The 26,405-nt window shown below is 51.5% G+C and overlaps 1 protein-coding gene across 1 annotated transcript in view; it reads right to left on the bottom strand.

The window, feature by feature from the left end:
* Nucleotides 1-15,852: 15,852 nt before the first annotated feature.
* HEATR1 (HEAT repeat containing 1) overlaps nucleotides 15,853-26,405 on the bottom strand; it is a 50,949-nt gene continuing 40,396 nt past the window's right edge. The window contains exons 36-45 of the mRNA XM_024561666.4: nucleotides 25,889-26,178; nucleotides 25,174-25,324; nucleotides 24,093-24,251; nucleotides 23,839-23,973; nucleotides 23,600-23,704; nucleotides 23,346-23,514; nucleotides 22,726-22,880; nucleotides 21,863-22,021; nucleotides 21,127-21,235; nucleotides 15,853-20,288 (exon numbers count right to left, since the gene is read on the bottom strand). Of these exons, the coding sequence (XP_024417434.2) occupies nucleotides 20,200-20,288; nucleotides 21,127-21,235; nucleotides 21,863-22,021; nucleotides 22,726-22,880; nucleotides 23,346-23,514; nucleotides 23,600-23,704; nucleotides 23,839-23,973; nucleotides 24,093-24,251; nucleotides 25,174-25,324; nucleotides 25,889-26,178 (1,521 nt within the window). The 3' untranslated portion in view covers nucleotides 15,853-20,199. The remainder of the gene's footprint in view (nucleotides 20,289-21,126; nucleotides 21,236-21,862; nucleotides 22,022-22,725; nucleotides 22,881-23,345; nucleotides 23,515-23,599; nucleotides 23,705-23,838; nucleotides 23,974-24,092; nucleotides 24,252-25,173; nucleotides 25,325-25,888; nucleotides 26,179-26,405) is intronic.

Raw genomic sequence — 26,405 nt, 5'->3', positions numbered from 1 at the left:
TTGAAAGGGCCTGGCACGTAGTAGGTACTGAAAAAAATATTAATGCAGTGAGTGAGCAAATGAAGTGTTTGTCCTGGGTCCACTTGATAATGAAACAAAACCCTTTTGTGGTCTAGGGCAGGGCTGTCAAACTCCTTTTCACCAGGGGCCACAGCAGCCTCGTGGTTGCCTTCAAAGGGCCGAATGTAATTTTAGGACTGTGTAAATGTAATTACTTCTTAACAGTGAAGCGAGAGCTCGGCGCTGCCACCGGGTAGAAACAAGGTGTGGGGTGGATAAAACAAGGTGGAGGGCCGGATTCGGCCCGTGGGCTTTGTGTTTGCCACCTGTGGTCTGGGGCAACAGCAAACCACAGCCAGTCAGCTAAATTGGCCCACAGTCTGGTTTTGTCAATAATGTTTCATCAGCACACAGCCACACTCACTCACTTAGTATCATGGCTGCTTCCGTGCTGCAAGGAGAGTGCATCGTTGCAGCAGGGGCTGGATAGCCTACAAAGGCCAAAGTGTGTGCTGGGTGCAGGAGAATCTGGGGTTCCCGTGTGCAGGCAGCTGAGCTTCGAGGTCGATTCCAGTCACTCAGTGTTGCAAAGCCCAGAACTCCCCTTACCTCACAGCAGGGGGCCGTCAGAAACAGAAGGGGTGTCAGTCACCAGCAAGTCCAGACCCCTTCTTTTATTGTCGGGGAGCAGACACTCGCTTATTAAATGCATGCTGTTGACCGGGCTCTGTGCTTAACTTCAGTCTCACAGTCAGTATGTGGTAAGTGGTGATCCCGTCACCTTCAGACAAGGACAAGAGGGTGAGTGACACTCAGCTCCGCTTGGTGGCTGTGAGTGCAGGGCCTGAACCGTGGGGTGTCTGCCTCTCAAGTGCACCTACTTTCAGCCTTTCTGACGTTGTCCTTTTCCTGACACCCAGTTCTCCCATCCCACAGAGTCTTCTCACTGCACTACCACCAAGTGTGTGGTGACTATGGGGCTGCTCATCCGAGGAGAGGCCTCATGAGAACACACCCGCCGCTGAGGAGACAGGGTGGGCCTGGCTGGGGTCTGCAGGGCACAGTTTCATGGTGCCAAGGGCGGGGCTGCTTCTGTCCCCATGAGGACAGGCGGTTAGGAGCCACAGGGAACACTCCGAGACACATGCACGGCCCCGTCCGGTTCAGGGAAAACAAGGGCTGGTGTGGGTGCTGGGTCAAGTGCAGGAGAGAAGAACTCCCGAGTTTGGCAGAAGGAACTTCTCCTGTGACGGGAGGAAGCGGGCCCCAAGGCAGCACAGGTATCTGGTCCTCTGGTGCAGGGGAGTGGGTGTGACAGGCTGCAGGGGGTCGGCCCAGGGATGTCCCACCTGTGGTAGGGGTGTGGCCAGGAGCTGCCGACCTGCTAGTGGCCCCTGTGCGGGTCCTCCATCCAGGCTGTGGCTAAAATGGGGTGACTGGGGACGGCCGTGCACCTCACAGGGTCAGGGTGGCAGAGGCTGGTCCTGGGTGCTGAGTGCCTGCTCACACACCTGTTTTTCTCACGAGCAGGGACACAGGACACAGGATACAACTGCATTGCTGCCGCGGTTCATCTGGGGGCTTCTCTGTTACAGTGATTAGCTCCACTCACTAAGGTTCATTGGTTTCCAAGTCTCTAGAGTCTACAGCCAAAGCCCAAGAGACTTAACAGACGGTAGGTGGTGTCAGCAGCAGAGGAGGACAGGGACAGAAGGGTGACCGTGTGGCCACTGTCAGTGCATGGGGGTGTGTCAAGGACTGCCCCTCCTCAAGGGAGGGAAAGCGCTGTGAATGGGTGATGGCCACAGTTACAACTGCAAATACGCCTCAGACTCTCACGTGATGGTGACTGTACTGGGAGCCGGGGTGACGATCTGGGAGCCGCGTCCTGACGACCTGTTGGCAGGAGTCTTACTGAAGCTGAGCACGAAGGGGCCGTAGGGTTATGGAGAGGTAGGGAGGGACCCCCCAATATCTGACCTCAGAGCCAGTTAAAGAGGTTCTCCTGAGGAGCAGGTGTGGATGTGGGGAGGTGGGCTAGGGGGTCCCTGCACTCTCTCTCCTCTCTCTCCATCCCCTCCCCTCTCCTCCTCCACTGCTGACTCCCTCCCTCCCTCTCTCCTACTGTGTCTCCTGCCCCATCTCTCTTGCCCTGTCCAGTCAGATTTTATTTGTTAACCATGTACATTTATTATTTTCATTAAAATTTAAAGTAATAGTTTAGAAAGTAAGTAAATATTAGAAATTAGGTTCTTGAAGGCAACAAGGGGTTTTCTGAATACGCGAGGGGCTCTGAATTATCAATTAATATCCAGCTTACACACGATTCTTCGTGTTTATTGAAGCTGGCCCTACTTTCCCGGCTTTGGGACACCCTTCATGTTAGTCACTGGGAATCACTGTGTGACCTTGAGATACTGCACACACAGTTTTCTGAGAAAAGTCCCGACTGAGAGAAATGGAAAAGATGTGTGTGTGCCCTTTCGTCTACCTTGAATCACCCATCTATCTGTCCACCTGTCTGTCCATCTGTGTGCCCATCCATTCAGCCGGTGACAGAGGTGCTGAGGTCTGAGCCTCATGCTGTGTGTGGGGACACAGGTCAGCAGCAGCTCCTGGGTCTGCGAGGGGGAGGCAGGAGGAAGGACCTTCATCTGTGCACCGGTGGGAATGGGGCCGGACTCACCAGGGACGGCATCTGTGAGCCTGGGCGCTGGCTGCTGCCCATATTTCCTGGTGGCCAGCAGAGCGGCCTGGGACCAGGCAGTGTGGCTGCAGTGAGGGTCACCACCCACTCTGTTCATGGTCTCTCTCCCAGGAGCTGAGCTGCCCCCTTGAGGTGATTAACTGCTTCCACCCCAGGTCCCAGCCTCTGCGTGGCCCTTCCTGAGCACCCATAGGCGCAGCACCTCAGCGGAGGTCAGGCACCAGCCTATGCATTTGACCTTGAACGCAGCTTTACCACCTTGAGGATATTTAACCCTCAATTGCCATGTCTGCGCAATGGGGCAATGATAACTGCGACACAGGCTGATTGGGGTTTAATGAAGTGAAGCCAGTTCAGGGAATGCCCTTCCTAGACACCAGACACAGAGTGAAAGTCAGTAACGATGCCGTCCTTGCTGCTGTCACTGATGTGACCATCTGCGTTTACTAAGTGAGTGACGCTGCACGTGGCTGTGCCGTGTCGGCAACAGGGTCCTGCTCCGGAGTCACACAGCACTGACCTGTCCAAGGACACTCATGTGAGAGGAGATGGGAGGGAGTCCGCTGGGGCGGCCTCCACATGCGTGGGCACGTCCCCAGGAGGGAGCCAGGCCATCCCCCTTCCCCCACCCCGTCAGCCTGTGTTAGGGTTTCTTCGGCCCTCACTTCTTTCTCTTCTGTCACGGAGATGCATTTCACATGCCAGCTAGAAAGCAAGAGGGGAAATTATCCGTGAAGAAGAGGAGCTGAGACCTGCAGATTCTGCAGAGCTTGGCATTTCCTAAGTGCTCTCAGTGGTCCCGTGACATGTGGGCTTCACAACTAGCTTTTTGCTCCCTTCTCTTTCCTTTATTTTGCAACTGTCCTGCTTCTTGTCATCTGAGAGAGTGGCCTGACTGGGAGGGGCACACAGGCAAGCTGTGCTCGAGCAGGACAGGCTGCTCTAGGAGGGAGTTCAAGGAAGCCCGAGGACACTGTTGATGCCATTTCCCAAGTTGGACATCATGACATCATCCCAGATCTGAGGGGTGAGTGGGACGGATGCCCTGAGACCAACTCCAGGAACAGGAGTGCCCCGTGCGGCGGTGTGGGGTATCTCCCCCGTGCCCTCACCACAGTGGGTGTGGGTGCGTGAACAAGCCTGTGATTGTGAATGTGTGAATATGCATGTGTGAAGGTGTGTGTGCCTGGGTGAATGTGATTGCCAGCGTGTATGAGTGATTGTAATGGGTGTGTATGAGCGGGCGTGTGTGTGTGTGCAGCCATGGGAAGGAAGTTCTTTCATTGTGAACTCAAGGTCATCAGTTGAGACCTTTGGTCTCATCTTCAGATGAAATTAAAGTCACAGCGAGACACTGATGGCCTTAAACAAGGATGCCACCTGCTTCTAGTGTGTGGCCCGTGGTGGGCACATCACCAACCCAGCCCTGTGACGTGACTTTAGAAAGCCAGCTGTACAATTGTCTTCTGATAGCACAGTGATCGCACGGGATTACTTATTTGAGGATAAAACGTTCACGAATGCAAACATTGAAAATAGGTTACCACTTTAAGCCGTTTGGCACTTCTCAGCTGGCTCCTTCATGGGCAGTGGCCCAATGGGCTGCTGCTAGTGGGTGGTGTAGCCACTTGGGTTCCACCTGTCAGCTGCGGGTGGCTGTGCATCGGGCGGGACTGCTGGGCTGTCCTGACGTGTAAGAAGGCAGCAGCTGGCCTGGGTGTGTCCCTCTCCACACCTGCACACACTGGCGACTCCCCACACATGGCACCTTCGCTCCTCTTGTCAGGCCTGTGAGGCGGACAGCAGGGCACTGAGGCTCGTCCGAGGCTGCTCGGCCGACCTCAGCACCCCCGCCCGGCTCCTCTCCTCTCATGCCCAGAGGCTTCGTGAGAGCAGGAGCCCAGGAGCCTGGCACGGCCCCCATGGTTCTGTTTGTAAGACCTGGCCTTCTTTTCCTTTTTGGGTAGTTTCGTCACAGTAAATATGCACAATGAAATTTACCGTTCTTACTGTTTTTCGATGCACAGTTCAGTGGTAAGTCCATTTGTACTGTCATGCGGCTGCCATCACCACCATTATCTCCATCACTGCCCCGTCTTCTCCAAATGAAACTTTGTCTCCACTAAACAGCTCCCCACCCCCTCCCTCACCCTGGTACCCTCCATCTCACCTCCTGTCTGTGTGACTCCGAAGGCTCCAGAGATGTCACATGGATGGAACCACACAGCATTTGTCTTGTTGTTACGGGCCTGTCTCACTGAGCGCAGTGTCTTCAAGGTCCAGCCAGGTGTAGCATGTGCTACATTGTCCTTCCTTTTTTAATTGAATCTACTGGGGTGACATTGATTAGTAAGCTGACATAGGTTTCAGGTGTACAACTCTATAACACATCATCTGTATATTGTACTGTGTGCTCACCACCCCAAGTCAAGCCCCCTACTATCACCATTTATCCCCCCTTTGCCCTCCTCTACCTCCCCCACCCACTTTCCCTGAGAATCATCATCCTGTTGTCTGTGTCTGTGAGTTTTTTTCTTCGCTTAATCCCTTCACCTTTTTCACCCAGTCCCAACTCCCTTCCCTCTGACAGCTGTCAAGTCTGTTCTCCGTATGAGTCTATTTCTATTTTCTTTTTTAGTTTATTCTGTTGATGAGATTCCACACATAAGTGAAATCATCATATGGTACTTGTCTTCCTCTGACTGGCTTATTTCACTTAGCGCGATACTCACCAACTCCACACACGGTGTCACAAAGCATACGTTTTTCTTCTTTTTACCACCAGGGAGTGTCCCTTTGTGTAAATGTCCCATAGTTGTTTCATCCACTCATGTATTGGTGGGCACTTGGGCTGCTCCCAAATCTTGGCTGTTTTAAACTATGTTGCAGTGAACAAGTGGTGCACATACTCTTTCAAATTAGCGTGTCTAGTTTCTTTAGGTATATTCCCAGAAATGGCATCACTGGATCAAAACGCAGAGCAGTTATTAATTTTTTGAGTTATCTCCACACTGTTTTCCACACTGGCTGCACCAGTCTGCATTCCCACCAACACTGCACGAGGGTTCCATTTTCTCCACATCCTCACCCACACTTGTTTCACGATTTATTGATGGTGGCCATTTGGACAGGTGTGGGGTGATATCTCATTGTGGCTTTAATTTGCACCTGTCTGACAAGTAGTGACATTGAGCATCTTTTCATGTGCCTACTGGCCATCTGTGTGTCCTCTTTGGAGAAGGGTCTATTCCTGTCCTTTGCGATTGTTTAATTGGATTTTTTTTGGTGTTGAGTTTTGTAAGTTCTTTATTGATTTTTGATAGGACCCCCTTCTCAGATGTATCTCTAGTGAATATGTTCTCCCGTGCAGTGGGTTGTCTTTTCGTTTTGTTGACGATTTCCCTTGCTGTGCAAAACCTTTTGATGTAGTCCCATTTGTTTATTTTTTATTTCACTTGTCAAGGAGGTACATAAAAAAAAATAATTGCTGCAAGAAATGTACAAGATCTTATTGCCTATGCTTTCTTTTAGGATTTTTATGGTTTTGAGTCTAACATTTGTCTTTAATTTGTTTTGAGTTTAATCTTGTGTATGGTATAAGAAGGTGGTCTGGTTTATTTTTTCGCACGTACCTGTCCAATTTCCCAACACCATTTATTGAATAGACTGTCTTTATCCCATTGTTTGTTCTTGTTTCCTTTGTCAAATATTAATTGACCATAAATGCATGGGTTTATTTCTGGGCTCTCTATTCTGTTCCATTGATCTATGCCTGTTTTTAATGCCAGTACTGTGCTATTTTGATTACTATGGCCTTGAAATATACTTTGATATCAGGTAGTATGATTCCTCCAACTTTGTTCTTTTTCAAGGTTGCTGTGGCTGTTTTGGGTCTTTTATGGTTCCATATAAGTTTTTGGAATATTTGTGCTAGTTCTGCGAAATAAGCCATTGGTATATTGATGGGAATCGTGTTGACTCTATAGATTGCTTTGGGTAGTGTGGATGTTTTAATGATGTTAATGTTTCCTATCCATGAACATGGTATATGCATCCATTTATTTGTATCTTCTTCACTTTCCTTCTTCAATGTGTTATAATTTTGTGAGTATAAGTCTTTTACATCCTTGGTGAAATTTATTCCTAGATATTTTTTATAAAATTGTAAATAAGACTGTTTTCTTACTTTTCCTTTTCATAGTTTATTAGTATATAAAAATGCAACTGATTTCTGGATATTTATATGGACTGTATTGGCCTATAATTTTCTTTCTTTGTAGTTCTTCATCTGGTTTTGGAATTAGGATAACACTTGTCTCATCAAATGATCTTGAGACTCTTTTTCTCTTCTTGAAAGTTTTGGAGTAGTTTGAGAAGGACAGGTGTTAGGTTTTTGTGAATGTTTCATAAAATTCACCTGTGAAACCATCAGGTTCAGTGTGGGGGCTCCACCCACAGAGCCCTGCTGGCTGCTGAGGATGAGAATAAGTGTACTAAGACATGATCACCCCGTGTCCCCCAAGTCCTTCCTTGATGGCCCCCCAAGTCCTTCCCTGATGGCCCCATCATGACTGTGCCTGTCTTAGGTTGTCCCGCCCTTGAGGAATCTTACCTGTCATTGGCTAACCAGTCGTCCGTCCGGGGCCAAGCAGGGTGAAGTGAAGGGGGCAGAGGTGGCGTCCCTGCTGGGGACATTGGCTTTGTCTCCTTAGTAGTTTATGGTCCCAAGGTCTTTTTACTCAGCCTTAGCCATGGGGGGTTGCAGCTTCTGAAACCAGCCAGGTGGTTCCCCAAAATTCAGGATTTTTGTTTTGGGGAATTGTTTTGATTACAGTCTCATTAGTTGTATTTGGTCTATTCAGATTTTCTGCTTCTTTCTCATTGAGTTTTGGGAGATTGTATCTTTCTAGGAATTTATCCATTTCATCCTGATTGTTGGCATATAGTTGTTTGTAATGTTTTCTTACAATCCATTGTATTGTGTATAGTCAGTGGTTACTTCTTTGTTTTCACTTCCTATTTTATTTATTTGGGTCCTCTCCCTCTTTTTCCTTGATGAGTCTGGTTAAAGGTGTCAATCTTGTTTATCTTTTCAACAAAGCACCTTTTGGTTTCATTGATCTTTTGTATTGTTTTTTAGACTCTATTTTGTTTATTTCTGCTCATCTTTATTATTTTCATTCTTCTCATTTGGGTTTTGTTTGCTGCACTTTTTCTAGTTTCTTTAAGTATAAAGTTGGATTATTTATTTGAGATTTTTCTTGTTTCTTGAGATAGGACTGTAATGCTATGAATTACCTCTTAGGACAGTTTTCACTGTGGTTTTGGGTTGTTGTGTTCTCATTTTCATTTGTTTCAATGTATTTTTCATTCATTTCTTTATCTCATTGTTAACCAAATCATTGTTTAGTTATTTAGCCTTCATGCCTTTGTATGTTTTTCTGTTTAAATCCTATAAATAATTTTATTGTGATTATATATATGTATAACACCAGATTTACAATGATGACCATTTTTAAGTAAAAATACAGTAACTACATTGATGTTGTGCAACTATTACCACCACCAACCTGCAGAACTTTTTTGGCTTCTCAGTTTTCCCCCTTTTTTATTGAATTCATTGGGGTGACATTAATAAAATTATATAGGTTTCAGGTGTACAATTCTATCATCCATCATCTGTGTACCAGGCTTTTTTCTTGTGGTTGATTTTTAGTATCATACCATTAAGTTCAGAGAAGATACTTGATATGATTTCAATGCTCTTAAGTTTACTGAGACTTGTTTTGTGTCCTAACGTGCGATCTATCCTAGGAGACACTCCATGTGTACTTGAAAAGAATGTATATTCTGCTGCTTCAGGGTGAAATGCTCTGAAGATGTCAATTCAGTCCATCTGATCTAGTGTGTCATTTAAGACCATTGGTTCATTATTGATATTCTGTCTGGAAGATCAATCCATTGATGTCAATGGGGTGTCAAGTGCCCTGCTATGGCTGTGTTATTATCAGTCTCTTCCTTTATGTCCACCAACATGTGCTTAATGTATTGAGGTGCTCCTGTGTCAAGTGTGGAAATGTTTACAAGGGTTATATCCTCTTGTTGGTTTTGCTCCCTTTATCATTATGTAGTGTCCGTCTTTGTCTTTTTAAGATAATGTAGCCTTTTTTAAAACTATATTTTGTCAGATATAGGTGTTGCTACTCCAGTTTTTTTAATTTACATTTGCATAAAATACCTTTTTCTATCCCTTTATCTTTAGTCCGTGTGTATCTTGCATTCTGAGGTGAGTCTCTTGCAGACGGCATATACATGATTCTCGTTTTCTTATCCATTCAGGTACCATGTCTTTTGACTGGAGTATTTAAGCCATTCACCTTTAAAGTGATTATTGACAGGTGCATATTTATTGCCATTATATTTGTTTAACTATGTTTCCTCTGCTTTTTTCTTCTTCTCAAAGAAGACTTTTAACAGTTTTTGTAATACTGGTTTTGTGGTAACAAACTTCTATAGCTTTTTCTTGTCTGGAGAGCTTTTTATTTCTTCAGATTTGTTGTTTCTTAAAATTTTAATTCATTAATTTTAAAGACATAAGAAGTGAGAAAGAAAGACAGTGACTTCTTGTTCAACCCAGCTACACACTCATTGGTTGACTCTTGTATATGCTCCAACTGGTTTTGAACCCTCAACCCTGGTACACTGGGACTACATTCCAACCAACTGAGCCATTGGGCCAGAGTTCTTCCAATTTTAAATGATGGTCTTGCTGGGTAGAGTAGTCTTGGTTGTAGGTCCTTGCTTTTTCATCATGTTGAATATTTTGTGCCAATTTCTTCTGGGTGCCCCAGGGACATCCCTTGCAGGGGTTGTGTGGGCCCTCCTGTTGTAATTGAGTCTTGATTGCTATTGTTGCATTCCTGTGTGGGGTCGAACCTCAGGCTGGCTGACTGTGAGGCCCAACAGCAACCACGGTGTATGAACTGCTGGACAGGTGCTGACCACGCGGAGTGGCATTTGCCTCAGTGAAGTTGGGGGCCTGTCGTGATCCCTCTGGATATGCTGCTTGTGAAGTTAATTGGATCTTGCTCTGATGTCTGAAGCTTGCCACTTGTTGTGTTGGGTCTGGGGCTTCTTGAGAGGGACTTTGGTGACAGCCGATGCCAGATGCTTCCCATGCTGGCACTTGGCAACCTGCCTCAAGCTACAAAGCAATGCACAGTTCGTGGCTGCTCTTCTGGGCCTGAGTGAGACCAGAAAGTTCCAAGAAGTGCACCAAGGCTGCTTTTACCAGCACCAAGCCCTGGGGCAGCTCAGCAAATGTCCCAAGTACTTCAAGACCCACCTCCGCATGGCTCAGGGAGGGGCGAGGGGTGATCTCCAGACTGACGCAGGTTGAACTCGGTGTCAGTGCCGGGTCTGAGGCCCTTCTGCACGCGTCCCAGGGTAACCAGGTCTAGCTGCCCCCCTCGGGGTGCTCACACATCTTTGAGCAGTGTGCAAAGCACCCAGACCTGGCTTCCCTTGTAAGAGTGGAATTACAATGTTGAGACAGGTGACATTCCAGGACTTCCAGTGTCCAGGATCCACAGTCTGAGATCAGCCAGATGAGCTCAAGGGCTCCGCAGAGGGTCCGTGGGCTCTCAGAGGCCAGGGAGCTGCTTCCTGCTATGGATGATCCATGGGTGCTCTGGGCTGCGGCGATGGAGTGAGAGCCTGGTGGGCTCATGCAGCTGTGATCCCGTCACCAGGTCATGAAAAGTTTAGTCCCCTCACGTGCGGCTCATCCTCGCAGATGCCTCCCTCCATTTGTTTCTTAATTCAGCTGCAGTTCTGTTGAGACGTCCGAGCAGACGCATGTTCACTGGCTGCTTGGGCAGCACTCTCTCGGCCTTATGCCCCCAGGCTGGGAGGACAAGGGGCAGGGGTGCATGAAGGTTTCTCAGGTGGGTGGAAAATGCTATGAGAACCACTAAGGCTTAAAAAACAACTTTGTGTGGGTGCGTGTCTACTCCCACACTAGAACTGAGCAGCCAAAGTGAATGCTTAGCCTCCTCCCAGGGAAGCAGAGTTCCACCTGCACCACTGCCAGATGCCACCAGAACAGTGAAGGTGGCTCCGGGAGGAAGACACAGGCCCCTCCTCTCCCTGCAGTGCGAGCCCCTCCCAGCAATGAGACTGCACCGCTGACTCTGGCTCAGCCAGCAGGGCTTTAGCATGAGAATGGCGCCATCGGATTTATGTATTGTAAAGATCACTCTGCGTTACCATATTCTGCCTTGTATAATGCCCACTATTTTGCCCAGATTTGGGCTGGGGTGTAAGTATGCACATTATACGTGGGTACTACCCGAATTACCAAGTATCTGTTCGTGTGTTTGTAATTATTTCTTATGTAAAGTTTCTTATACCATAATATGTTCAACAATAAATGCTAAAATTCCTTCATAATAAAAATTCCAAGTGTCTAAGTATAGATAAATGAAAAATTGAATTAAAATATTAAAACAAAATATTTCTTTCCTGAAAATGTGGGCCAAAAAATTGGGTGTGCATTATACACAGCAATATACAGTCTATTTTAAAAATATATTTTAAATTGACTTTTATTTCATTTCATGGGTTTTTGTATTTTAACTTTTTTAATACATAAATTAGAGTTGACATTCAGTATTTGTTCCAGGGGTACCGCAGAGTGATTAGACATTTATATGATGTATGAAGTGATCCCCTCAGTAAGTCTAGGAAGGGGTGTCTTGTCCAGGGCTATCCCCCTTCACGAGGGCTCCGCCCTCATGACCTAATGACTCTCAAAGGCCCCCACCTCTATGTCATTTTCCATTGAATTTACTGGGTGACACCGGTTAGCAAAATTACATACTCGTAGGTGTCAGGAATACAAAGCTGGGATGCAGCGTCTGTACAGTGTGTTCCCCACCCCAGCCACTTCCACCCTCCCTTCTCTCCCCATTCCCTCTTCTGCTCCCCCACCCCCTCCCCTCTGGAGGTAACGCTGTGATTTGACATTTGAAATGATGGTTGAGACGTGTCTGGAGAGCAGGTAGGATTTGGAGCAGCGATTTTCAGCAGGTGTGCCACGCCGGGCTGGTGTGCGGCCAGACGTTTTAAACCTGCAGTATCTGACTGGACAGTCAGGGGCACGGGTCTCTATTCAAGGATTTCATCATTTTCTTCTTTTCCAGTTTTTCTTTCTGGTTTTCTCATTTCGACTTCTCCCCTCTTTTCTTTCCTTAGATGTTTTTGATGAATCGACCATTACATTTCCTACATCCTGAAATGCCCAACAGGCCTAGGAAGACATTTCTTTAGGCTCCTGCTTGAAAGCAGGTTGCCGTTTCTCACCTTGCACAGCCTAAGGGGAGGGGGTCAGTGCCCCTACTAAAGAGTCAGACATTGCAAGTTTTAAAAATCTGCATGGCACACCGGCAGAAAATCACTCAGATGAAGACGGGGAGGTGTGCTCCAGGTACAGAGAGTGGACCCGCAGCCAGGAGGCAGGAGAGGTGAAGCCAGCAGACCGCAGCACCCGCCCCTCAGAGGCCTGCGAGTGAGGGACAGGCAGGGGAACAGGAGAGCCTCTACGAAGAAGGGAGGGCAGGGGGACAGGGGGCCCTCCATAGTGGAAGCAGGACAGGGAGAACAGAAGACCAGGAAGGAGCAAGGCAGAGGGACAGGGGACAAGGGGAGGTACAGTGCAGGGGGGACAGGGGAACCTCCATTGAGGGGGCAGGACAGAGGGGGCAAGGAACCTCCATGATAGGGAAGTATCTCCTGTTACCCATCCCCCCTCCCATGTCATCCCTACCCTTCCCCATCATGGAGGGTCCCCTACCATGCTCTGCCCCCTCCATGGAGGATCCTCTACCCCCTCTGCCTGGTCCCCTCCATGGAGTTTCCCCTACCTCCTCTGCCCTGTCCCCAGGGAGGGTCCACTACCCCAGTCTCCTCCAAGGAGGGAACCCTATTCCCACTCTGACCCCTTCAGGTTCCCCTTTTCCCACACCCTATCCCCCTGGATGGAGGACCCCCTTCCTCCATGGAGGTACTATTCCTCCTATGGGCCCCTCCATGGAGGATCTCCTACCTTCACCCTGTCCCTTCCTTGGAGGGTACCCTACCCCCTCTTCCCTTCCACCTCCATGGAGGGTCCCCTACCCTGCATCCCTTCCAAAGAGGTACCTCTACCCCACTGCCCTATCCACTCCATGGAGGGTCCCCAAACCCTCTGTCCTATACCCTCCAAGGAGAGTCTCCTACTCCCCAATCCTGCACCCTCCTTGGAGGGTCCCCTACCATCCCCCACCCTGTCAACTATAGAGGGTCTCCTACCCTCCCCGCCCTGCCCCCTCCATAGAGTGTTCGACTCCCTCTGCCTGGTCCCATCCATGGAGGGTCCCCTACCTCCTCTGCCTTGTCCCCTCCATGGAGGTCCCCTACCCCGTCTCCTCCAAGGAGGGAACCCTATCTCCCACCATACCCTCTCCATGGGGGGGCTCCTGCCATCCCTGACTGACCCCTCCAAGGAGGGTCCTGTACCACCCCCACCCTGCAGCCTCCATGGAGGGTCCCCTATATGCTCTGCCCTGGCCCCTCCATGCAGGATCCCCTACACCATCTGGACGGCTCCCTCCTTTGAGGAGCCATACCACTCATGCCCTGTTCCCTCCATGGAGGGACCCCTACCACCCAACCCCCAGTTCCTCCAAGGAAGGGACCCTGCACCCACCCTGCCACTCCATGGTGGGTCCCATAGAACCCCTGCCTTGCTCCTTCCATGGAGTGTCCCCAACGCCCTCAGCCATGCCTCCTCCATGGAGGGTCCCCTAGCTCCTCTATCCTGTCCCTTCTGTGAAGGGTCCCTAAACCCTCTGCCTTTATCCTCCATTGCGGGTCCACTATACACCTGCCCTGCTGTTTCCTCCATGGAGGGTATCCTAACCCCTGGCCCTGTCTCCCACATGGAGGGTCCCCTACCTCCACCCTGCCCCCCCTCCATGGACCCCCTACCTCCACCATGCCCCCTCCATGGAGGACCCCCTACCTCCAACCTGCCCCTTCCATGGAGGATCCCTTACCACCCTGGCCCTGTCCCCTCCTTGGATGGTACCCTACCCCCTCTTCCCTTTCAACTCCATGGAGGGTCCAATACCCTGCGCCCCCTTCAAGAAGGTACCTCTACTCCCGTGTCCTGTCCACTCCATGGGGGTTCCCCTACTATCCTAACCCTGGCCTCATGCAGGTCCCCTATACCCTCTGCCCTGCCCCCTCCATTGGAGGTCCCCTATAGTCTGCTGCCCCTCCATGGAGGGTCCCTGCCATCCCCTGTGCTGCTCCTCCAAGGAGTGTCCAGTACCACCCTGCCCTGCCCCCTCCATGGAGGGTCCCCTACCACCCATGCCCTGTTCCCTCCATAGAGGGACTGCTACCCCCCACTGCCGATTCCTCCAAGGAGGGGACCCTACACCCTGCCCTGCCACTCCATGGAGGGTCCCCAAACCCCCACCTTGCCCTGTCCATGGAGGGTCCCATACACCCACAGCCTGCCCCATTCATGGTAGGCCCCACCCCCTCCCTGCACTGTCCATGGATAGGCCCCTACACCCTCTGTCCTGCACCATCCATGGAGGGTCTTCTATCCCCCTACCCTGTCCCCTCCATGGAGGGACCCCTACCTCCCATCTCCTCCAAGGAGGGAACTCAACCACCCTCACTGTCCCTGCAAACAGGTTCCCCTAACATCCCGTCTCCTCTAAGGAGGGAAATCTTCCCCCTGCCCTGTCCCCTCCAAGGAGGGTCCCCTATACCCCCTGCCCTGTCCCTTCCATGGAGGGACCCCTATCGCCCCAATCTGCCCCCTCCATGGAAGGTCCACTACACACTCTGTCTTGTCCCTACCATGGATGGTCCCAGACCTCCTCTGCCCTATCCCCTCCATGGAGGGTCCCTACCCCCACCCCTGCCCTGCCCCTCAATGGAGGGTACACTATACACCCTCCCTGCTCTGTTACCTCCAGGAAGTGTCCCCTTCCCCCCTTTACCTGCCCCTCCATGGAGAGTCCCGTAAGCCCCACCCCACCCTCTCCATGGAGGTTCCCATACCACCCCGACCTTCCCCCTCTGTAGAGGATCCCCATTGCTCCACCCTGCCCCCACCATTGAGGGTCCCTTATCCCCCGATGCTGCCCCCTCCATGGATGGTCCTCTATCTCCCCTGCCCTGGCCCCTCCATGGACGGCCCTCTATCCCCCCTACTCTGTACCATCCATGCAGGGTCCCCTATAACCCCACCTGGCCCCCTCCATGGACGGTCCTCTGTTCCCTCTGCCCTGTCCTCCCACAGGGGCTCCCCTATCCCCCAGTCCTGTCCCTTCCATGGAGAGTCTCCTGTTACCCTGCCCTGTGCCGTCACTCACGGGTCTCTCTGGAGCCTGTGCTCCAGCCTCTGGTCTTCATGTCTCCTGCCTCCGGGCCGCATGCCCAGGTCTCTGTCCCTGGAGCGCGTCTCACCGTCTTCATCTGTCTAAATCCTACCTGTGCTCTCAAGACACATCTCAAGTATGATTTCAAATGTCCTATCACAGCACCACCTTTAAAAATTACAAACCAGATGGCACCATTCTCGTGCCTACAGCCTCCATGGTTGTGATGGCATTTTCAAGCCACCGCTCCTGCCCTGCACCCTGGCCAGTCTGGCTGCCCCTGCCCTGGGGGGCACTTGCTGTCACTTTGGGGGTGGCTTCCCGATTGTCCACGTGGCCCGCTCTGTCTCAACAGCCAAGTCTGAGTTTGAATATGACAAGATCTTGGGGAGCCCTTCCCTGACCCTGCTTGGGAGCCCCTGCTGAGGACCCACCCCAGCACTGTTTGGTATCAGGTGGCAATAGGTCACAGAACTAAGACAGGTCACAATGGTAAGGTGGGTCATAGAGGAATCCTGCCACCCATCTCGGGTCAGCATGGGGCCAAGGTGACCAGTTGAGGCTGGATAAAGTGACCACGAACAAAGGTTCCAGGGCCCCCTGGAAGCCAGCAGTGCCTTTGGCAGGAACACTGGATGGAATTGTCCTGTAAGGAGTGGATCTGCCACCACCTTTTGAGCACGGGCAGAGGCCTCCCGGAGCCTCCGGGACGGGTGCAGCCCTGTGATCCCACCTCAGTGTTCTGCCCCACAGCCCCTGCGAGCCCTCCCTCTGTGGCGTGGGCCACCCCCTCTGAGGCTGTTTGTTACAGCCCTGTAGGAAACCAGTGTTGTCCCCATCACTCCCTAGTCACATCGCCTGAGTCTGGTTTCTTCATGGCTCTTAGTTTCTCCCCCCACACAGTGACATTCTTGTTCACCTGTCTCCTTGCCCCTTGCCGCACCTGAAAGGTGTGCTGTGCAGGCCCCGCCCCCAAGACCCAGGCACCCCGAGGGCCAAAGATGAGTGGGCAGCCCACACGTGTTGAATGAGTTCAGGAGTGAAGAGCTCTTCTCAGATTTCGTACAATATTTTTTTGTAATAAAACTGATATATTAACCTGTAAGTACATATGACTTTTCAACTTATTTAGGACATCCCCCCAAAATTCGCAAATGAAGTAAATGTTTTGTTGTCAAAACCTGCGTGGCAATTTTTGGTTGTGAGATGCAGTTGCTGCTCTGTGAGCTGCCTCATGAAGGGAGCGGGTCCTGACTGCAGACCAGGTGAACACCAGGATGTGCCTCCCGAGCCCTGTCCCCCACAGGCCACCAGGGGTGGCCAGTTGACCCACTGGGCCCCCAACCCCTCATCTCACACCCACCTGCCTGGTGTCTCCAGTGGGGTCAGGGGTCTCCCATCCTGGTGCTGTGGTCCTGGTAATCTTAGCTCCTTGAGTTCTTGCTATTTTCTTACTTGGGGACCAGGATTTGCAGCCATTGGAAGTGGGGTCAGCTCAGATGCTGTGTGCTTGTGGCCACAGGCCTGTGGGGGGCACTTGCAGTATGGGGGGTCTCCTGAAGACATCAGCTCCCTGGCCTGTTGCCCCACCGCCCCCCTGAAACATCAGCTCCACACCTGGTTCCCTTGAGAGTCCTGGAGACAGTGTCAGTGTAAGGGGAGGGGACATACGCCTGCAGAAACGGGGGAGAGTTGTGAACTGCCCATGCACAACTGGAGACTTTGCCCCTTTGCTAAACAGAGTGGCCAGAAGAGGGATCCGCAAAGGTGGCCACTCAGGCTCCCCTGGGTGGGAAAGCTGGACACGCCCACTGACTTTTGGCATGCATGGGGTTCTGGGAGAGCACTTTTGAAAGGAACGTGCTGACCAGCAAAAAGTCATTCGGTTCGTTACCCTCCCCCATCAGGGGTGCTACCAGCTCTGGCCAGTACTGCCTGTGAGCAGAGGCCTGGAGGCACAGACTCCAAAGGATGCCTCAACCCGGACAGCAACTGGGGACCAGCTAAGCCACCTATGTTTATGACACTTTGGGTTGGGAAAGTAGGTTCCTGGCGAAACTCTGAACTGAGCTTGAAGAGCATTAACGGCAATTTGTGTCTCAGAGGACACAGGCTGTCATGCAGCAACATGCCATTATTTCCAAAGAGTTTGATTTTAGTAGTTAGCACTGTGAACAGATTTTAGTCCTTGTGTTATGTTCAGTTCTTAAATCTATATAGTAGTCGCAATGACAAATATTTAAATAGCTATTTTTTCATGTCATACTTTTTCCTTCCACTTATTTTGTTACCCATTTGAGGTAAAAACTAGACATTCCAAATTATATGACTGTTTTGTTGTGCTTTTTCAGATTTTGCTTATTTTGAGTGGGGAAGGGAGGGAGAGGGAGAGTAACGTCAGCGCAAGAGATGTCCCTTGGTTGCCTCTCACATGCCCTGCACTGGGGACCCGGCCCACAACCATGGCATGTGCCCTGACTGGGAATCAAAGTGGTGACCTTTTCGTTTGCAGGCCTGCACTCAGTCCACCAAGCCACACCAGCCAGGGCTGACTGTTCAATGAAAGATTCCTTTCTTTTCCACCAAACTCTCTGGAGGTTTGTCTAGTGGGCAGCAAGTAGTAGGATGCCCCCGAATGGTTCAGCAACATCAGGGACAAAGGGATGTTGGGTTTCTGGCCTGTCTCCGTGGGACTGAGAAAGCAGACTGGGAATCAGGAGAGGCACACGTGGCTATCCACAGAGAAGCACTGTTTCTTCCCGGGAAAAGTTCCCTCAGGAAAACCACAAATCCAAAGACTGTTCTGAGGAGGGGCAGGTTTCCTTGCAAAGTTGCAATTATGAAAACTGAGCAGCAGTGTGGGCCCTGGTGAACAAACCCGAGAGAACTGTCCTGCAATGTGTCTGTGTGATGAGCTCTGCACCGTGTGTGAGCACGCACGGGGAGCAGGAATGACGGGTACCGTGGAGGGTGTCAGGCCTCAAAGCGTCCGTCGACTTCCTGAGGGTTCAGCCGCTGCTGTGAAGCCCCCAAGGAGCAGCTGCTGTTGGGGCCTGTGTTGTCTGTGGGGACCAGGTGTTCCCCTGACTGTGGCAGGAAGGCACTGGAGTAAGACTGACTCTAGGGCCCGAGAGCTGCTGGCCCAGGACTGACGGGAGAGGATGCCCTACCTGGGGTGCTTGTTTCTTTTGTATGGCTGGACCCGGTTGAGCTGAGGCCACATGCCCTCAGGTATCCCCGTGTCACTGAGAGGCTCTGGGAGATTGCCACAGTGAGCTCAGACCAGAGCAGCACCCACCTCACACGCCAGTACCCACCCTCCCTGGACAGCACCCCAGGGACTGGGCCCTCAAGTCCTGCCCCAGACTGACGACAACATTGATTTCTGTCCAAAGCCAGCACCCCAGAGGGTAAAGTCCCATGCCCGGGAAACAACATTGTGATCTCACCCGACACCGCCTCCTGCGCGATTCAAGCACTTCATGTTCCTGGTTATCCCGACACCTGGAGCAACTTTTCATTTCCTCTCTGCCACTTCCTGTCTCACTGTGTCCGTAAAGCAGGTGGTGACTGTCACAAGCCCTGTGTGTGACCTGCACAGCCTCCCTGTCACTTGAACCACTTCTTCGTTGAGCAGATACCTCAGTAGCAATGTGGGTGGGTTGGCATCGGCCCATTTTACAGCTGAAGGATTTCAGTAAATGTACGTGACTTGGCCTTTAGAAGGTGGTAGGAGAGGCAGCGGGGAACCTCTTTCTTCTTGTCTAAATCCCTTCACAGAAACAATCATCCCGTCCCTCCTTCCACTTCCTACACTGCTGACACCACGTGCTGGGGGGGCCTTGCCTGTCTGGTGCCCTTGGACGCTGCCAGCCCTCTAGGTCCCAGGCCCTCCGTGCTCCTTGCTGAGAGGGAGGCACAAAGGAATGAATTTGTCATCTCTCCCCACTGCCTCAGGCCTGATGGCCCCCAATCTGCAGACAACACACCCTGATGGAGGAGGGAGAGGAGAGTCTCCTCTGGGTGGAGACAAGGCCAGAGCAGGGGCAGGTGGAGAGTCACCACGGGCCGTGACAGTGCTGGGATCTGGGACACGAGTCTCCTTTCCACTGTCACCTTGGCAAATGCCTGGGACCTCCTCTCTGTGCAGTCTGCTTCCTGGGCACACAGCATGACTTGCCCAGTCTGGGCACCTCTGGCACTATCCTCAAAGAGCTTTAGTTTCACCAGATGAGACACCGGGCTGGCAGCCCCGATAACCTCAGGGCCGCTCTGTGGACAGGATGCCGGGTGCCTCTGTTCCTCCCACTGTCCCAGCGTCGAGTCTGCACCTGCGCGGCTGGCCACCCGGGTCTAGCACTACCTGCCGCAGGGCTGAAGGGAGGCTGGAGGCGGGGGAGGGTGGGGGGTGGAGAAAGGCACCAGAAACACTTTCCCACTCCCGTCTGCCTAGTCAGTTTTACAATGATTTGTCCTTTGCGTCCTAGCCTAGGGCAAATCTCCCCAGGCAGCCACGTCTCCAGCACACGGGCAGACTGAGGGATGAAGGAGACTAGTCCTGAGTCAAAAATACGCTGCAGAACTACTGCCCTCCAGGGGTGCACAAATGTCAAGGCTGGTGTTTCTGCCCAAAATGAAAAGTAAAAATCCAAATGGCTTTCCATTCAAAAGCATCTTGTTCAAGGCTCGATAACTCATTTTCTTGAACTAGCGGCCACTCGATACTTTGAGGGCAGTCTCTGACGTGGACACCACGTGAATAAGCCTCCTTCCCAGAATAGTTAGGAAATCACAGTCTAAGTCGGGCGCCATTAGCTTTGGTGCTGAGATCAAAGGCGTAGGTAATGACACCACCCGTCAGGAGCCGTCCGTACCAAACCAGCGCTGTCATTTACTCTCTCTGCAGTTATTCTACACAGGTGCCAGGAGGGGCTGAATGCAGGTACAAACGAGGCAGGGAGTTTCTAAAGTCCACGTAGGTGTTCAACACCCAAAAATAAAAATACACATCCGAACTCTGAACAGAGGAGGAAACACCGAGATGCCACGGTTTTAGAAGTAGCTCTGGAGCGGCTCTCCCAGTACAGCTTCCAGTCGCTGAACAGTCTTTTGGCACTGGCGTTCCACTTCTTCACATTCATCTAGAAAATCGGGAGTTCAGATGAGTCAGTCTTCCTGTCTCAGTGCCTACCCGCCTAGCTCTACACGGCTTCCACCTCCGGCATCCAGTCAGAAGACAGAAGGGAAGCACGTCGAAGAAGCAGAGGGCACCCAGGAAGTCTCCCCATTCCTCCTGTCTTAGACTGGAGGCTGAGTAAGAGAGAACCCCAAAGCAGGGGCACCAACGTGAGAGTTCCCAGTTCCCAGCGACGCCACCCTCTGGGTTTAAACAAAGGCGAACCTACTCTGTTCAATAAGCAGTGCTTCCCGAGTACAGAATTGTCAGCCCACTACCCCCAGCACCCTGCTCAACACACACTCAGACCCACTGCCGATTCTCGGGAAGCGCTGTGCCCACATCCCCGCTGCACACACCTGGACTTCCACCCAGTGCCAGCTCACTTTTAGTTTATCAAATTATTAAACCCCTTGAAGCCTCCAGTTCTTTCCTTTATAAAACAGGTAACGGCCCATCCCGTGTTGAGTACTGTAGGGCCAGCCGTGCACAGCCCCGAGGGCACACTGGCTGTTGTTAACACGGAGCTAATTCTGCGCAGCCCTAAGGACCCGACATTTTGACATAAGAACCCTGCACCTGCGCACCAAGTTATTCACATGGGAGGTGAAGGGAAAGGTCATTCCAAACACCTTCCCCCCATCCCTACTGAAAGCAGGAATTTAGCCTCCACTGCTGCAGTCTGCAACAGAAGCAGGCAGAGGTCCTGAGCCCAGGGCTAATCTCACTGTACCCACATTTGCACTCAGATTGGACACATTTTCACGGAACTGCACTGTCATCACTAATTCCCAAACACATACCTTCCATCAGTTCAGCCAAGAAAGGAATGGACTCTGGCAGCAAGACGATGTAATTCTCCCTCAGCGTCTCGGCCAGTGCTACCACAGTGATCAGGGCAGCAAATCGGACCTGAGGGATGGCAAGGGGAAGGTTGGCCCACGCGTACTGCTTGACTCATTACCTTAATGTGAAACTCGATACAAGCTCTTCTTAAACTAACCGGTCTTTCACGTGAGTTTACTTCAGTTTACGTCCGTCCAACATTCCCCTTAGGAGAAGAGTTCACTTCACAGGTTGGATCTGTCTGCCCTACAGGCAGCCTGACCCATGTTCCAGCACCGCTCCTACCCTGCGCCCCCTTTGTTACTGCATGGGACCCTAAGTCTGAGGCGCTGTGCAGATAAGACACTGCCCTCCTTCAGAGGGATGCGTGGGGACCAGCTCGGAGCAGTGACACCCAGAGAAGCTAAAAAGGCACAAGCAGCCAGTTTAAGGCTCCCCGAGATGTGAAAGCCCACATTTAGAGAGTGTTTGAGTGCTTGTGTCACACACTCACACACCACAGGGGAAGGACCGCTGTTGTTCAAAACTGACCTAGAAGTAAAACCCGGAATCTCAGGTGCAAACTTCCGTCTACCACAGCGCGAACTCTGGTCCTAGAAGACCCGCAGCCCAGTCTGTCCCACTAGTTACCACGGTCGCACAGCTGTGTCACAGCTATTTGGGCGCTGGTGGTGGACGCCCACCGCTGCTGACCTTGGGTGAGGAGTCTCTCGTCTTCAGCAGAATCTGGTAGTTGAGTGGTTTCCAAAGAGAGTCATCGGCCATGGCCACTGAGAACTGGGCGATGCACGGAATCAGGTGCTTGGTCACCCGTTCCTGGAACTTCTCTTCTCCTCCCAACTCGTTTTCCAGCTATTAAGAGTGAGAAAAGGACTCTGAGCAACAGGGTTGATTTGTTTGAAGACATCCCCAATGTGTAAATAATGTTCCAGCCCCGGCTGCTGGAGTTCAGCGGACTGAGGGCGGGCTGTGAACCAAAGGGTCCTGGGTTCCATTCCCAATCAGGACACATGCCTGGGTTGCAGGCCATGTCCCCAGTGGGGACCATGTGAGAGTAAACCAGACACTGATATTTCTGTACTTCTCAGTCTCCCTCCCTTCCTCTCTAAAAATAAACAAAATCTTTAACAGAATATTCCACTATCCTTCATGATACTAGCTGACTCAAAAACCCCGTCCCGTTCTAATGTTCTCCCCGGCGAGTGGCGCTCACAGGGACCCACACAGCCCTCAGCAGCCCCTCCCTTCTTCAGCAGGTCCTCTGGGTGCTTTTCTTCCAAGGAGGCCACGCCCTCAAATGTTCTTGACAGAACCAGGTCTACAAATTAAAAACTTAACCACTAGATCTTATATTGGGCCTTTCATTTGAAAAATTCAAATGTAAATCCACAAAAAACGAGAAATCAATTTAGAAACAAAGTTCGAGTAAAATAAGAAACACACACGAGGAGGGGGCAAAGAGGAGGGGGGATAATTCCGCACTCACTCTAGCAGGTGTAAAACCTGCAAAACCTAGCGGTGACGGCTTCCTCATCGGATCGAGTGTGTCTGGTTACCTGATCCACCAGGGGCGTCATCAAGGCTTGTGCTCGCTCTTTACTTAAGAAATGCTGGGTGTCGAAAAGGAAGATTTTGTATAAACAGTCCAAAATAAACTGTAAGAGCAAGCAGCACTTCTCAGGGTCATTTTCAGAGTCAAAAAATGCTTCATCTGTAGACAGGAGAGAGTAAACATGAAAGAAAAGGAGTAAGAATTTCACAATCGAACCTCCAGGGTTTGAACTGATCTAGAACACGGGCTCAGGAGGAAGGCAGAACGCAAAGTGGCCGGTCTCCCAGATGGGCCAGTCCTCCTTCAGAGCTCAGGCTGGGCCGTGAATCCTTGGTCTGGCCACCTTAGTGACCAGTGTTAACTGAGTGGCTTGTCAGCATCAGCACAGCAGTCTGAGCCTGAACGTGTGGAAGGCACTGGCAGTGACTCGCAGCCCGGCCCACTTTGTTCTTCCCCTAGAGAGGCAATGACTGCACGACTGTCTGCGCTGTGCGACCTCGGACACCCGAGGGCCTGACAGCCCACTACCGAAAGGAACCCGCACCCCCTTACACCCACGGTACTTCTGGGCCTTGGGGGAGGCCCCAGAGCACGGTGTCATCTGCACTGGAGTCAGCTACCCACCTGTTTTTGAGACGTTCACCTGGTTCAAGGTGTCAGCAAAAGGCTTCACTAAGTGGCCAGCAAAGAGAGTAAAAAGCCCTTTCAGTTTTTCGGCAATGCAATTCGCCAAGTTGTAAAACGTCAACTGTCTGTCCCTTGGGGCATCCTCTGTCTTAGCCCAGTCGAACAGCTAGAAAGATAAAGTCCCAGGACTTGGTTGCACGCATCTTGTTGCTCACGCGAGTGCAAAGGAGACGTGGAAAAAGGAAGCTTACCTTGAAAAACAGGGGTCTGAACGTTACTTCAGAAAGTTTTACAACCATAGCTACCAGACAGTCGATGATACAACTTTCTGTTTTTCCAACTTGTTCCAGATCACTCTGAAAAAAAAAACGGGGTGACTCAATGGGCAGAGTTCTGACTTCTAGTTCTAGATAATTTTGGTCACACACCCAGTTTTTCTCTGGCCCTCAGCAGACAAGTGTAGGATTTGGAGGAGTGGAAATAAGCTGACCTCAGGGTGCTGAGCTCGTAAGTCCAAGGCCTCCAGGAAAAACGTGGTGAGCTGAGACTGATGGGAGGCAAGCTCGTCCTTCTTCATGACCCCAATGTGCTCCTGCAGGATGCTCATGAATGGGCCCGTGTGGCTCTACAGTGAGACAGCAGAGACCCGCCAGTGTGTAATAGCCACAGAGTTCACAGAGAGAAACTGCGAGTTTCAGCGCCATGCCTTCCTTCCCCAAAGACTAAAACCCGATGTCCCCTAACCTGCCAGTGCTTCTGGATTTGCTTGTATGTTTTGTTGATGGCTGGTAGCAGGACACGGGGTGACAAAGTGGTGGCCAGTGTCTTTTTAAGGGAGGCGAGGCGGACATTAGCCTGGGAGGCTGCACCCATTTCACTCGTGATTTTCTCCAAATGAATCACCTGCAGAGACATGAAAACAGTGGTAAGGCCTCTACAGATGCTCGGGGAGACCGTCTGACCCACGCACAGAAATCCCGATGGTGCGGCAGGGAGTCAGCCCAAACGCTCGTGACCGAGAAGGCCTCGGTGCTGGTACGCTCAGAGGGTTCCTGTCCAGCCCAACCCTGACAGTCTCCGGGCGAAAATGGAAAGATGCTACTTTCCCAACTGGGAGTCAGGGAGGGGGAGGGGGAATCAATGTTGCGAGGACACAGAGCCCCCAGGTGTAGATGTTCTCAGAGGACAGGAATCCAGACACCATGTGAAGAGTCAAGTTCTCCCTTGCGAACAGAACCACAGAGCTCCCCAGAGGCAGAGCACCCTTTCTGTGAATTTCAAGCAGTCTGCAGCATCTGCGGGTTGGTCAAGTCCTTCCCATCAAGGCAGCGCGGGCTCCCAACGTCAAGAAAGGCAAGTGCTCAACAGAACAGCCCCAGCGGCCCTGCTCCGGCGATTTCCACTGAGAACCCCACCTGCCCACTGTCTGTACAAGCGGCCCCTGCTCTTCAGCACAGGCGCCTTCCAGCACTGGGAACACACATGGCCCGTTTCACCAGTTCCTATAAGAAGTGATAAAGGCAGCTCTGCCAGCTCAACCCCAAAGACCTCAAGGACAAAACCCAGTAAACTACACTGTGCAAATTCAAGACACACGGGCCGCATGACAAAGTGCTACCACATCTGTGTCAGGGTTAAGCAGGAGGAATGACAAGTGAAGAGACAACAAGCACACATTTAGGGACAACAAGCACTTCTCTCAGGAAGAACCACCTTCCTGCCAAACAGAAACTAAAAATGTAAAGAACAAATAAAACCATTCAGTTTGTAATTTTCCCCTTTTGCCTACTACCCCGAGTAGCTTGCTGTGGTCACCGTGGCTCACCTGCGACAGAACACCTTCCAGGTAGGGGCTGACGAAGTTGGGGAGAGTCTCTACCACCTTCTGCAGGGCCGCCAGAGCGCTGAGCAGGTAGACCTCCCCTGAGGCCAGCTCACTGGTGTTTTTCAGTGTCGTCAGCAGCGAAGGCATCAGGCTAGAGACAAAGAACAAGGTCCGGAGGAACTTTGGGCAGGAACAGAGTGGAGAGTGGAGAACAACTCGCTACAGAAAGTCCAACCCCGGGGCCCCACAACATCACTGCGTGCAGCAGGGCCAACAGAGCACCCTCTGCCCGTCTCCTGGGGCCAGCGGCACTGACCCCGCACTTGCTCTGCGTCAGGCACTGCGCAAAGAGCCTTCCGAGTTCTGTCCCACAGAATCCCCCCAGCAGGGGACTCTCTTGGGTTCACAGAAAGCACAACGAAATCTGCACAGCCAGTCTCTACCAGGGCCACAGAGAGAGCCAGAGGCACCTCTCTTGTGCCCAACAGGACAGCCCAACCACAGGAGCTTCGCCTGCTGCTCCCGAATTACAGCTGGTCAACATGCAGTGCAAACCGGGGACAAGGAACATCACAAAGGTGAGAATTTTGTGCTTTTCTCTTTGAAGATCCATCTTTTCTCTAACTTCCACTTAGAGAAAACAAAGTCACTCAGGTGTTGTCTTCCAGTCTGTACCAGAACCCCGGGGTGAGGGCTTCTGCCTGGGCCCGCATACCTGGGGAGCTGGGGGATGGCCAGGGCCCCCAGGGTGGAGGCCACCTCTGCCACGCACACCAGGGCACTGCCCAAGACGTTCTTCTCGTCCCTCTTTTCGGGGGCAATCAGTCTCACCGCAGTGTTCAGCACTGGGACAAAAGGCTCTGGGTTTTCTGCACCAAAATTCTTGCATAAAAGCTTCAGTGTAAACAAAGCCGTCTGTCTGTTTACCGCTTGCTCTTCTGCCCCCTTTTTCTTACGCTGCACGATGGCCAGAAGGACTGGAACCAGGTTTAGGAAATGGAACACCTGAAGAGAACAGACAAAATTCCCAATTAAAGCTGCAAAAACACTGTCAGTCCACTTTCCACTGCTCCTGCTTGACGCCGCCCAAATGAGGGCCAGGCGGAGAGGCCCGCAGCCAATGGGTTACACATCAGTAACGTCCTCCAACTGATGGACTGACCACTAAGCCAACGCCTGTCTTCATGACCGGTTTCTGATTCCTACAAGATGCCTCCTGGTTGGGACGGAGA

The sequence above is a fragment of the Desmodus rotundus genome, chromosome 10, assembly GCF_022682495.2.
Source record: "Desmodus rotundus isolate HL8 chromosome 10, HLdesRot8A.1, whole genome shotgun sequence".
NCBI classification, from domain to species: domain Eukaryota; kingdom Metazoa; phylum Chordata; class Mammalia; order Chiroptera; family Phyllostomidae; genus Desmodus; species Desmodus rotundus.
Note: the sequence above shows the minus strand (reverse complement) of the source record. Positions and strands in the feature narration are given on the sequence as shown.